This window comes from Hyla sarda, chromosome 4, assembly GCF_029499605.1.
Source record: "Hyla sarda isolate aHylSar1 chromosome 4, aHylSar1.hap1, whole genome shotgun sequence".
Lineage (NCBI taxonomy): Eukaryota > Metazoa > Chordata > Amphibia > Anura > Hylidae > Hyla > Hyla sarda.
Window position 1 is genome coordinate 174765415 of NC_079192.1, and position 13885 is coordinate 174779299.

Genomic DNA, 13885 nt, shown 5'->3' on the forward strand with positions numbered 1-13885 from the left:
ATGTCAGGTGGCGAGGGAGTGTTATCACGTAGATTGTACAGTGAAGAATAAAAGGTCTGAAACCCATTAGCAATCTCAGTTGGGGTATATAATCTCTTTTGTGTTACTGGGTGGATAAGGTAAGGTATACGGGCCTTAATCTGCCTTTTCTTCAATCTGTGAGCTAGCAGTTTTCCCGCCTTGTTGTTTTGTGAGTAATAATGAGCTTTTAGTTTGCGGTAAGATTTTTCATAGGACGTCAATAAGAGACAGCGAAGATCTTTCCTCAAGGAGGCGACCTCAGAAGCCAGGGTCGCCGAGGGAGCAATTTTGTTAGCTTGTTCCACTATATTTAGGCGGTTCAAGACTTCGGTCATCCGTTTTTCCCGCTGTCTCTTAAGTGAGGCTCCATATTTAATACAGTACCCCCTAATTACTGCCTTATGGCAATTCCACAGAACAATAGGATCCTCTACTGATTCTAAATTGTGTTTGAAATATTCTGTTATATCTTTTTGAAGTTGTGTACCGTATTCAGAGTGTGCCCATATATAAGGGTTGCTCCTCCAAATGTATGAGGGGGGGGAGGATATAGTGTCTGCAAGCTGCAATGTGATAACTGCATGATCAGACCATTTGATTGTGTCTATAGTAGATGTCAGTGCATTAGATAGGAGAGATCTGTCGAGAAGAAACATATCGATTCGTGAGTAAGAGTTATGGACACCGGACAAAAAGGTGTAATCCCTTTCCATAGCATGTTGTGCTCGCCAGATGTCGTATAGCTCCTCCTCCACTAATAAAGAAGACAGAGTAGTACAGGGAAAACGAGAAGTAGAGGTAGTGTCCAAAGTATAATCAGAGACAGTGTTGAAATCCCCACACAAAAGTAAAGAGCCCCATGGGGAACTGCGCACTTTTTTAAGTAAGCGTTTAAGAAATGTTATCTGGCCCTGATTGGGAGCATATACCGCCACTATGGTCAATGGTGCTGCATTGATATTACAACGTAAGATTACATACCGACCTTGAGGATCCGATACCGCCTCCCTAAGCTGAAAGGCCACTGTATTACGTATGGCGATCGAGACACCCCTTGATTTTGTACTATAATGAGAGTGAAAAAAATGTGAAAAAGCTGGATGCACAAGTCGGGACTCATCCACAGACAATAAATGCATTTCCTGTAAACATAGAACATCACACTTTAAAGATCTTACTTCTCTCCACAAATGGGACCTTTTATGTGGAGCATTTAGCCCATTCACGTTAATACTAACGATATTAATGACTATCTTGGCATTGTATAAGTATCTATAGATATGCAAATCCAGAGTATGGATTCAGGGGGACAGAACGCACCTCCCAGCCAGCGTGCGTCTGTCTTTTTTGAGCAGAGTGAACACTGAAGACCACACACATAAAAAATGCCAGCCATTGGAACATATAAACAGGTAAACATAAACGTGAAACAAATAAAGGTAAGTAGGGACGGCTTCAGCCGAACACTGTCCCTCAAGGAGTGGGGGTTAGAGTCCACTCTGAAACTGTGGGTCACCGGTAGTGCACCCGAACCTGCAATTGGTAAATAAAAGCATCCAACACCGATTCAGTTTAAGCTACGTCCCAGTCTTTTTGGATTGGGTTCGCCCTTGTAGAAACTCTCGAATGTTCAGGGGGGTCCATAGGTATTTTCCATGAAGCAAGCAAGGATTCGCCTTCCTTGTAGGTTTTAATCACATGTATAACATTGTCCTTTTTGATAAGCAATCTCGTTGGAAAGCCCCACCTGTAGGGCATGTTAGCCTTTCTCAAAGCAGAGGTTATTGGTGCTAATGTCCTGCGAGCTTGTAGTGTCGCTGCCGACAAATCAGCATATACAGAGATGTTTTGGTATGGCGCTGGCAACCCGTCATTGCGCCTGGCTACTTCCATCAGCTTTTCTTTGATATGGAAAAAATGTATTCTTGCTAGAGTGTCTCTCGGAATTGTATCATTCAGGTGTTTCGGACGGGGGACCCTGTGGGCCCTGTCAACTATTATTTCTTGAGGTGAACATCAGGCAGGACATTCTTTAACATAGTGCGAACATATTCCGGGATCGCCGCAGGAGCCACAGTCTCTGGTACACCCCTTAACTTGATGTTGTTGCGGCGGCTGCGGTCTTCTAGGTCCGCTACTTTAGCTTTTAATGCCATAATGTCATCTTCTGCCTCATAATGCATATCAATAAGGGAGTTATGTGAATTAGCAAAGTCCCCAAACTTGGTCTCTAAGTGATCCACTCTCTCTCCTATTGCATTTATATCAGCCTGCAAAGGGTGGATTAATTTGTGCATGTCTTGTGAGATAGTGGATCGCAGTAGCATCAGCATGTCCCTCATGGATGTGTCAGTGAGGGATTTATTCAGTACTGTCATCTCTGCTAGGGGGTCCTTGAGTATTGGAGGTCCCTCACCATCTAGCAGACCAGCTCTCACCTCCGATACCTTGTGTGCTGAGGACAGCGTTTTGCTGTGTCTGGTCGGGCTACGCCGGGGTGATGTGTCTGGGGAGTCTGTCTGCAGCTCCGGCGAGGAGCCGCAGCTTCGCGGGCCCGGGTCTTTCAGACAGTCGGCAGCGGGGGATGAGGTAAGTCCGGTGCCTCTCACCTGTCTCTCCGGCGATATCCCCGCTATATGTAGCGCCGTATCTGATGAGGACCGCCGTCGCAACGGGGACAGCGATGCGATGATACGCCGCTGGGCTCTAGAGGAGGCCGCGGTCTCTTCCTCCCCGGCGCCATCTTGGGCCTGCGCCTCTCGGGGAATGAAGCTGAATTTAGCCAGCGATCTGTGTCGGAGCGGCTTCTTCCTCCTCCCCGGCATTCTAGCAGGTATTAGGAGCGGGCAGCAGTAGGTATTCGGCGTGGATTCTTGCTTTATCAGACGCTTTAGCAGGTTGGGAGACGGAGCTCACGGATCACACCACCATGCACCACAGCAGCCAGGCCACGCCCCCAATTTTGTCCATTTTTAATGGGAGGGGTCTTGGGTGGGGACTTTAGGATTCAAATGCGGATGTGCAAAGTAAAAACGTATAAGTTTTTCCCGTATGGTACCGTATACATGTGCGTTTCCCATTGACGTCCATGTTAAAAAAAAACTTATGCGGTTGCAGTACGGTTTTTAAACCAGAGTCAAAACCGTGGTTGACCACGATTTTGTCTCCGGTTTAAAAACCGTACTGCAACCGCATACATTTTTTTTAACATGGACGTCAATGGGAAACGCACATGTATACGGTTCCATACGGGAAAAACGTATACGTTTTTACTTTGCACATCCGCATTTGAATCCTAAAGTCCCCACACAAGACCCCTCCCATTAAAAATGGACAAAATTTTCTAAAACTTATGTTTTAAAAAAAATTCTAACTGACGGAACTGTATGCACTTTTAAAAACAGTATACTGTTTAAAAACGCATACGTTTTACTTTTTCCATACTGTTCCATCCGTTTTTTTGTCATACGGTTTTCTTTAGAAAAACGGATTGAAAACAGTATGGCAAAACGTAGTGTGAACCCAGCCTTATAAATGATCTATGAACACATAAATAAGTGTGGCTGCTCATCACACAATTCCCAGTATAATTTTATTTAGAACTGGAACTTGTTTAACTCCCATTAATAAGATTCTGGTTGGAAATTATTAGGAACTTTGATAGATTTTAAGCACGAATATATCAATGTGCATTTCAGCATAAAATGCACTCTTAATTACCAAAAAGGGTTGTATTTTTTTTATATTAAGCAGTATCTTTAGTTATGCACAGTATAGAAACCAAATATAATAGGGGTTCTCTCTCCAAAAAATATTGTGTTCATTTCCAGAGTATATATGAAAATAAGCTCTTGTTTGTGTTTGTTTTTATATATATATATATATATATTTTTTTTTTGTTATGACATATGTTTCATTCGTGTCAGTAAGTTGATTGCAGCAACTAAAATTTTACAAAAACTAATCCCGATTAGCTGATTGGGACCACCGTGGTGAGGACGGCAGGAGGGTCCTTACCTGCCTCCTCACCATTGGCGTTCCTATGCTCCAAACAGCCCTAGCATGCTGGAGCAATGGAGTGCTGATAACACTGTTCAATGCTATGCCATAGCACAGCATTTATCAGTTTATGCAATCTCAGGATTGCATGTAATAGTCCCCTAAGGGGACTAAAAATAGGTTAGAAAAAAAATTGAATGATAATAAATGTGAATTAACCCCTTCCCTAATAAAAGTTTGAATCACCATAAAAATATAATAAAATATGTAAATAAAAATAAACATATGTGTTATAGCCACGTGCGTAAATGTCTAAACTATAAAAATATAATGTTAATTAAACCTCATAGTCAATGGCGTTTACGTAAATAAAATAAAAAATCCAATACCAAAACTTTTGGTCACTTTGTATAACCTAAAAAATGTATAAAAAGCAATCAAAACAAAAATGGTACTCATAAAAACAACAGATCATGTTGCAAAAATAAAATATATAACTGCTCAGAAATCTCCGTATATGGAAAAATTATAGGGGTCGTAAGTGGACAATTTTGAACATGCTCATTTTCATACAAAAGGTTTTTCATACATCGTTTTTTTAAAAGAGGTAAAACAAAATAAAACCTGTATAATTTGGGTATCCTTGTAACCGTATGGACCTACCGAATAAAGATAATGGCCCTTATTTACTAAGAGTGGAGTGTAGGTTTCTTTGTGGATTTTAATTTCCTACAATTATAAATTGTATTTACTAAGCTTTCCCTACATTTTCCAATTTCCCTAAATTTTTCTTTTTTTACACACATGTTCTGATCTGTAGGGTTTTCCTCAGCTGAAATCCACCACATTTTCTGTGGAAACCTTAGTAAATATGTTAGGTTTTTCTGAAAATGTTGGGAACACGCCCCTTTCCCCTACGGCCAAGCCCCTTTTTTTGTGTTTTCTTAGTAAAATGAAGAGTTATTTGTTTGTTTTTTCAATTATGGTGCAAATTCTGGTGCACAACCCTACAAAATATGTCGGGTTTGCAATAGTATATGCGGGCCAATGTGTAATTTTAACCGAAATGTGTACTGCGTAGAAGCAGAAGCCCCTAAAAATATATATTATTTTTTTTTGTTTGTTTTGCCATAGATTTTGTGGTGAAATGATTAAGGTTATTACAAAGTAAAATTGGTTGCACAAAAAACAAGCCCTCATATAGGTCTGTAGGTAGAAAATTGAAAGTGTTATAATTTTGCTGTGATCACCAGTCATCCTCTACGAAGCAGAGTTCGCAGGGGTTCCTAGCGGCCGGATAGGGGGATAATATGTCTAGCGGCAGAGTACCCCTTTAACAAAGTACTGAGTGAAAGGTCTGAAAACTTATGTCAATGCATTCTGTTTTCACTTTGTCATTATAAGGTATTGAGGGCAGAATGATTGAGGGAAAACTTGATTTTTATAAATGTATTTATTTTATTTTAGCACAAGACTGCAAAATAAGTGGGAAAAAAGTGAAAAGATCAGAAGACTTTCTAAATGCATTGTACCTTAAGCACCAATAATAAATAGGAAGGATAAATTGGTAGGGATATCGGAGATTAAAAATCAGGGGAAATTGTATACCATAGCATTTTGTATTAATTACCGTAGTGAGATCTCTGGGGCTGTATACAAGGAACTACTTTCTATTAGGGATTGACCGATTATCGGTCTGGCCAATATTATCGGCTGATATTCACGATTTTTGACGTTATTGGGATTGGCAATTACCTTGCTGATATGCCGATAATGCCCCGCCCCACCCCCTGCCCCGAGACCGCCGCTGCTGCCCCATTGCCTCCCCCATCCCCGGTTATATAATTACCTGTGCCCGGAGTCCGCGCTACTACTGGCTTCTGCGACGTCCTGCGCTATTGCTGGGCACTGCACAGTACGCCGCTGGGGCCAGAAGTAGCGCGGACACCAGGAACAGGTAATTATGAAACAAGGGATGGGGGAGGCAATGGGGCAGCGGAGGTGGTTGGACTAGGGAGGACCCCAGGACAGGCAGGGGGAGAGTAGCGGGTGGCGGCGGTGGTCTCTGGCCCCGCAAAAGCCACTGCAGTTCGTTTTTTGTTTTTTTTTTAAAGCGCCCGCTTTAAATCGTTGTTCTGCAGCGGCCTCTGTGGGGCTGGGGGAGGGAGAATAGCCGATAATTTATACCGGAATATCGGTATAAGTTATCTTCTATCGGCCTCAAAGTTAACATATTATCGGTATCGGTATTGGCCCTAAAAAAAATCAATATCGGTAGATCCCTACTTTCTATACAGTTTGGAGGAGGAGGAAGACAGGTGAGCTGTGGTAACTATGGAGATGGTGTTACCAAGAGCCAAACTGCAATGCACTCCTGGAAAATATGTCTACTTCCTAGTCACATAAAGGGGAATTTATCAAGCTGTTTAGACAGCTTTTTTTGTCTAAATTTGTCGCAGGAAAAGTCGCAGGCTGGTCCAGTTTAATTTTTCTGACCATGAAATGATCTGATTTAGATCACTTTGTGCAGTGGTCACTAATTTATCATATGCAACTTTTCTGCGAAAAAGTCTAAAAAAAAAATAAATAAAAAAGTTGCACGGACCAGATTTAGAAGAAATCAAAGGGCAATTCAACCCTGACCTATATCACACTATGCGACTATTGTATTAGGGTCCGTGCGACTTTTAATACAATTGTCGCCACTTTAATACACGGTCGCCACTTTCCCCTCAACTTTTTTCCTCTAAACTGAACTAAAAGCAAGTTCAGTTTTGATAAATGCCCCTCCTAGTTCACATTGGTGTCCGCTCTAAGAAAATGAAGAGACTAGAACTTCAGAGAAAGGGATGAAAATGACACAAAGGGTAATGTTCTTTATTTCAGTTTTTTTTTTCCATGAATAGTGATACATGCAAATACAGAATGAAGGAGATGTATCATTCTTTTCAAACATATGGCTTTTGTATGACAATTTTCTTTTAACTTACTTTTGCTTACATGCGACCTATTTATCAAATAGTCGCACAACCTTGATAAATCACACGTAAGCAAAACCAGGAAACCCGCTTACAAAAGCATTTTTTAAAGCAGAAAAGTTTTCCCTTATGTTAATAGCCGAAATCCTTTATCTACCCTTTGTTTCATGATGCAGAACAAGAACAGTTGTTAAAGTGGGTGTTAATGTCCTTTTCTGCAGACGTATGCACTTTCTGTAAGCCAGGTTGGACCTGGAATACATATGCGACTTTTAAATAGAGATGCAACTTTTTTTCTTCATAAATAGCGACTATCGCATTTTATAAATACATGACCACTGCAAAGTAAAAAAAGACTACTTGAGCAGATTTCAGAAATGTGCTTTGGAATAAGCTAAAATTAAAAAGTCGCAGCATGTATAGAAAAGTCGCACGTGCGTAAGTACGTGCAACTTTTTTACGCAAAAAAAAAATCTACTATGGAACTTGATAAATCTCCTTCTATGTGATTTAGGTCATGGCACATGACCATGTGATAAGTCTGTGTCAGTAGATGACTAGAGACATCATATTACACATAGACATAATCCTGAGATCCCCTCTTCAGTAGGAATCCCTTCTGACTGAGGAATGAGAATCCAAATGCTTTTAAGAAGAGTGAATGGTGTCTTGTTTTCTGCTATTTAGATTTTTTCAAAGCAGAATGAATCTGTGCTGTTCGTTCTTACTGTAGTAGTCAATGTAAATTGCAGTTCTGGTTAATATTCCACTCTTAATGACACCAGTCCATGTAAAACAGTTTTCCTGCTACCTGTCTTGTGCACAATATAGATGAAAGGTGAATCCTTTATTGAGTTTTCCTTTAGATAATGCTAGTAGTCAGTGCTGTTTTTTTGTAGTTTTGTTGTTTTAGGGTGCGTTCCCACAGGGCGTATACGCAGCGTATTTGACGCTGCGCAAAATTTATGGCAGCAGCGGGAAATACGCTGCGTATCCCTTGCTCACTATACACACAGGGCTTTCCGGCGGCAGCCCTATGTGTGTAGTGAGTTTTGGAGGCGGGGCCGTGTGCCGGCATGTCTGTGATGCGCGGCTCCGCCTCCAAAACTCACTACACACATAGGGCTGCCGGCGGAAAGCCCTGTGTGTATAGTGAGCAAGGAATACGCAGCGTATTTCCCGCTGCTGCCATAAATTTTGCGCAGCGTCAAATACGCTGCGTATACACCCTGTGGGAACGCACCCTTAACCCCTTAAGGACGCAGGACGTAAATGTACGTCCTGGTGAGGTGGTACTTAACGCACCAGGACGTACATTTACGTCCTAAGCATAACCGCGGGCATCGGAGCGATGCCCGTGTCATGCGCGGCTGATCCCGGCTGCTGATCGCAGCCAGGGACCCGCCGGCAATGGCCGACGCCCGCGATCTCGCGGGCGTCCGCCATTAACCCCTCAGGTGCCGGGATCAATACAGATCCCGGCATCTGCGGGAGTTCGCGATTAAAATGAACGATCGGATCGCCCGCAGCGCTGATGCGGGGATCCGATCATTCATAACGCCGCACGGAGGTCCCCTCACCTTCCTCCGTGCGGCTCCCGGCGTCTCCTGCTCTGGTCTGTGATCGAGCAGACCAGAGCAGGAGATGACCGATAATACTGATCTGTTCTATGTCCTATACATAGAACAGATCAGTATTAGCAATCATGGTATTGCTATGAATAGTCCCCTATGGGGACTATTCAAGTGTAAAAAAAAATGTAAAAAAATGTAAAAGTAAAAGTAAAAAAAAAGTGAAAAATCCCCTCCCCCAATAAAAAAGTAAAACGTCCGTTTTTTCCTATTTTACCCCCAAAAAGCGTAAAAAACATTTTTTATAGACATATTTGGTATCGCCGCGTGCGTAAATGTCCGAACTATTAAAATAAAATGTTAATGATCCCGTACGGTGAACGGCGTGAACGAAAAAAAATTAAAAAAGTCCAAAATTCCTACTTTTTTAATACATTTTATAAAAAAAAAAATTATAAAAAATGTATTAAAAGTTTTTTATATACAAATGTGGTATCAAAAAAAAGTACAGATCATGGCGCAAAAAATGAGCCCCCATACCGCCGCTTATACGGAAAAATAAAAAAGTTATAGGTCATCAAAATAAAGGGCTTATAAACGTACTAATTTGGTTAAAAAGTTTGTGATTTTTTTTAAGCGCAACAATAATATAAAAGTATATAATATTGGGTATCATTTTAATCGTATTGACCCTCAGAATAAAGAACACATGTCATTTTTACCAGAAATTGTACGGCGTGAAAACAAAACCTTCCAAAATTAGCAAAATTGCGTTTTTCGTTTTAATTTCCCCACAAAAATAGTGTTTTTTGGTTGCGCCATACATTTTATGATATAATGAGTGATGTCATTACAAAGGACAACTGGTCGCGCAAAAAACAAGCCCTCATACTAGTCTGTGGATGAAAATATAAAAGAGTTATGATTTTTAGAAGGCGAGGAGGAAAAAATGAAAACGTAAAAATTAAATTGTCTGAGTCCTTAAGGCCAAAATGGGCTGAGTCCTTAAGGGGTTAAAGACATTTTAAAAGTGTTTACTTTTTGCTCTTTAGCACAGTGCATACTTTTTGCTCTTTAGCACAGTGCAATTTTGTTCTCATTCTAGGTTTTTGCATGGCATTTTTCTTCAACATAACACCTTTGCATGTTTTCCTGTCCACTTGCTTCTGTCTTTAATATATTTAGAACTCCAATTTATGGCATGGGAATGCATGTGCATCACACCTCACAGTGACTTTTGTGCACCTTTTAGAAATGTTGCCTTCACTCACTTCATGCATATATTAATGTTCTTTCTAACACAATTTTTGGGTCTGCAGGAATAATGTGGATCGGAACTGTTTAATTGGGCATGTTGCTAACATTTTATCACTACACAAAAATACAAATACAATTATACAGGTTCATATTGTGATATGCCTTGATCGGTTATAGAACCACATTTGACCTTTTACACATACACACACGCATCTGTAAAGTACAGAACACAGACCTAGTGCCACAAACTGTAAAAGAATAGGAACACAGACCATCTGTTGGAGGACTCTGGCTCCTCCTTTTTATAGTCATATAAAATCTAAGGTTACTTTTTCCTTCCAGATATTCCTCGTCCCACTCCTCGTACTCCTCTCTCTGACCTACAGGGTGTAAATACAATACAAGAAAGGACTCCACGGTAAGTGGGGCTTGTAACATTTTGCTATATTTATTAACTCTGAGAATAGCATTGTCATGCTGTGTATTTGTATTTTAGGGAGCTGACATGGTCAACAAGAAGACATCGCCTGTCGTCCACTAACTCGTACCTGGAAGGTGGTGGTATCTTCATCAGCTCTTCCAGTTCCAACATGAACAACAACGATAGCAAACTGCTAGAAAGGGCACATGGCATTCTTATGTAAGAGCAGCTACCAAAGCCATTGACAATTTTTGCAGAAAGACATACAAATATAAATGTGCTCCTGGGCATATTTTAGTTTTCTATAGATATTGTGATGTGAATAGACAAGCTGGCTGAGCAAGTATAGCTTTTTCTATGAGCATTAATTGTTAAATATGATTGTCAAAATAAACTAAGTTCACATGGGAGCTCTGTCTGTCGGAAGGACAGTAGTTGATTGGAGAGAAAATATTGTATGTCCAGTCTTTTATTTTTCTCCAGTCAACTCCTTTAAAATACTGGACACCTGACAAACCCCATTCAAGTTAATGGGACCCGTTGGTGTCGTTTGTGGTCTGTCCATTCTGCACAAAAAAAAGAGAGCAAACCAGCAGTGTTAAATGGGCACTGTAAGATAAAAACTTGTGATATGTTGTAAAGCATGCAAAACCAATAGATTAGCAATTGCTTTCATTAGAAAATGTTCAGTATTTCATAAGGAAAAAGGCAGTTAAACAACTGCCCCCTCAGCCTGCTTGGACACATACTAGTCCGGCTGTGTCCATGCATCATCACCTATGTCATGGACACACTTCCTTGATTGACAGCTGTGAGCGCAGGGGTCACAGCTGGAGGAAAAATCCTCCCACTGTCAGCTTGTGTCCCGCTACTGTCAGTGAGGACAAGCTGGGAGTTGTAGTTTTGCTAATGCTAGGGGAGATGTGAGCAGACAGCATACTGATGGAGGGGACGGAGACCTGCACCATGAGGCCACGCCCCCTCCCTGAGAGGAATTCAGACTAGTGAGCTAAATTAAAAGTATAATAAAAAAATAAATAAAGGTGCTAGACGCATGAAAATTAGATGTACATGGCCAGGATAAGGTACTGAGTGATATATTAAAAAAAAAAAAAATGTTGTTGGATCTGACAGGTATGCTTTAAGAACAAGGGGAGTAGTTAAGGTTATTTTCTTTATTTATTCACAGGAGAAACAGGAGCACAAAATCTAAACCTGCTCTTCCTAAGGTGAGTAAATAAGAAGTGAGCTTCTTTAAGCTCAGTGGTTGTGTACTACTCAAAGATGTTCTTTACGTTTTTGCATTTCAGTTTGTGGTTGCCTAAAATAATTACTGAAACTAAATTTTTTATTAATTACTGAAACTAAATGTTTATTGCGTTCACTTACAATTACATATGTTAAATCATATTCTTATTTCTGCATGAAACCATAGCACCTATTGGATGTGAAGTCTCTGAAACATCTGTCTAATCTCACACTTCATGATCGCATTACCAAGTCCTTGCTGCATCTTCATAAGAAGAAGAAGCCGCCAAGTATTAGTGCACAGTTCCAGGTAACAAAATTTTATTTCTGGATTTACTGGCTCTGTAATGTTTCTCTTCAAGTATACCCCATGCCAGGAGATTTTATAGGCTCTCCTTTTGCTTTTCCTTATTTTAGGCATCTTTAAACAAGCTGATGGAAACTTTGGGACAGGCTGAACCTTATTTTGTGAAATGCATCCGTTCTAATGCAGAAAAGGTAAACCTTCACAGACTAGTGTGCAAATAAATGTTTTCTCAGTCGCTCTTCGTTGTGGGGACACAGAGACCATGGTTATATGTCACTAGGAGGCGCTGACACTAGGGAAAAAAAAGTCAGCACCTCCCTGGCATGATATACCCTCCCACTGGAAGTGAGATAATCAGTTTTAGCTAGTGTCAGTAGGAGGCAAGACACAAGTCTGGTGCTCTCCAAACCTGATCTTTTTTATTATTTTATAGTAAGGGCTTTTTAGTTAGGTTTTTCTTCTTTTTTTCAGGTGGGGATTCAGGAGCATGGCGCTACCTGTTCTCCCATATGCGACAAAGGGGCACAGACATAGAGTATGTACTGTTAACCCCTTCTTGCCAACGTCCAGAAGCTACTCAGTGGTGCATCATTGGACAAACAGCAAGGGTTTCCGAGACTGAAATACTATGGCCTGCCGTATCAGCAAATGTATTGCCAATTAGATATATATGCACAGCCATCTTTGGCAACCTAGGAGTGTGCAGAATCTACAGGCCCAGCTGCAACATCTGTAGGCAAATGTGCCTCAGGATGCCTTATGGAACATGTATGTCTCCATGCCCAACTGACATTAAACTTATCTAAAGTTTCAATTGATTCCATCAATTCCTTCATGGTGCAGCATGTGATTGTCAATGAGTGTATTTTTCTGTCCACTGTTTGAAAAGGGGACTTTAAGTCTTCTGTACTGACATTAGACTCTCTCCACCCAAAATATAATTCTCTAGGTCATGTGGTGTGGACCTCCTGTTTGGCACATATAACAAAATTTCATGTGTAGCCTTAACCACAAACTTCTATAGTTCCACAGAACATTGCCTTCCTGCTGATCACTATGGTCACTGTGGTTGCAGGGAGGTGGAATTTCTATCGCCCGTCACCCGTTAAATGCAGTTTCGGGTGCCGGGCAGGTGAAATTTTCCGTCCTGACAAGCACGGCGGCCCTCAGAGGGGTGTATGGAGTGGGCTTCGGACTCGTGCCCGCTCCATGCTCTGCAGCCCCCGGCTGTTCTCAGCATGTGGCGATCGCAGCGGCTGGCTATTAACCCTTTAGATCGCCGCTAGTGGGGTGGATTGCGCCCACCCCCGCAGCGTGATCGCGGGGGGGAGGAGATACACTATAGAGGTAGCCGGAGGGCTTACATCTGCTTCCCTGGTGTCCGTGGCTCTGTCAATGATAGAGCCTGGCTGGACTAGGCTCTATCAATGGATCGCAGAGCACAAAGATCAATGGAGTTCAATAGAACTCTATTGATCTGTATGAGGAATCTAATGATGATTCCTCCTAAAAGTCTAATAAAGTGTAGAAATAAAAAGTTTTATTAAAAGTTTAAAAGACGCACATTAACCCATTCCATGTTAAAAGTTCAAATCACCCCCTTTTCGTATATAAAAACATGTAAACATAATAAAAATAAACATATTTAGTATCGCTGCATGCGTAATTTTAAGAACTATTAAAATATAACATTATGTATCCCATACGGTAAATGACGTAAATGTAAAAATAAAAATACCAAACCACAGAATTGCAAATTTTATAATATCCCAGAAAAAAAAGTTAAATAGCGATTAAAACGTTAGATCAAGATCCCCTTTGCATGTCTGATCTGACCACAACTGTTTCCTCGTTTATGGATGATCACAGTGCTGACTCTACTGCTCCTTTTTATCAATGGGAGGCGCTCAAATGCGTTTTGCGTGGTGTCCTCATCAAACACGGCTCCCGGTTAAAACGAGGTAGGGCCCTTGCCCTTCAGAAAGCCCTTCACTTAGTCTCCTCGCTAGAACTTTCCCATAAGCGCTCGCTTTCTCCAACGGTCCTCAGAGAATTGCAGCTTGCTAGGCTAGAGGTTAAGCGC

General features: G+C 41.2%; 1 protein-coding gene across 4 annotated transcripts in view; it reads left to right on the plus strand.

Moving 5' to 3' along the window:
- MYO9A (myosin IXA) overlaps positions 1 to 13885 on the plus strand; it is a 182646-nt gene that overhangs the window by 99988 nt on the left and 68773 nt on the right. For all 4 annotated transcript variants that reach the window (XM_056572794.1, XM_056572795.1, XM_056572797.1 and 1 more), the window contains 5 exons: positions 10169 to 10244; positions 10323 to 10466; positions 11437 to 11476; positions 11683 to 11805; positions 11913 to 11993. In XM_056572794.1, coding sequence (XP_056428769.1) covers positions 10169 to 10244; positions 10323 to 10466; positions 11437 to 11476; positions 11683 to 11805; positions 11913 to 11993 — 464 coding nt within the window. The remainder of the gene's footprint in view (positions 1 to 10168; positions 10245 to 10322; positions 10467 to 11436; positions 11477 to 11682; positions 11806 to 11912; positions 11994 to 13885) is intronic.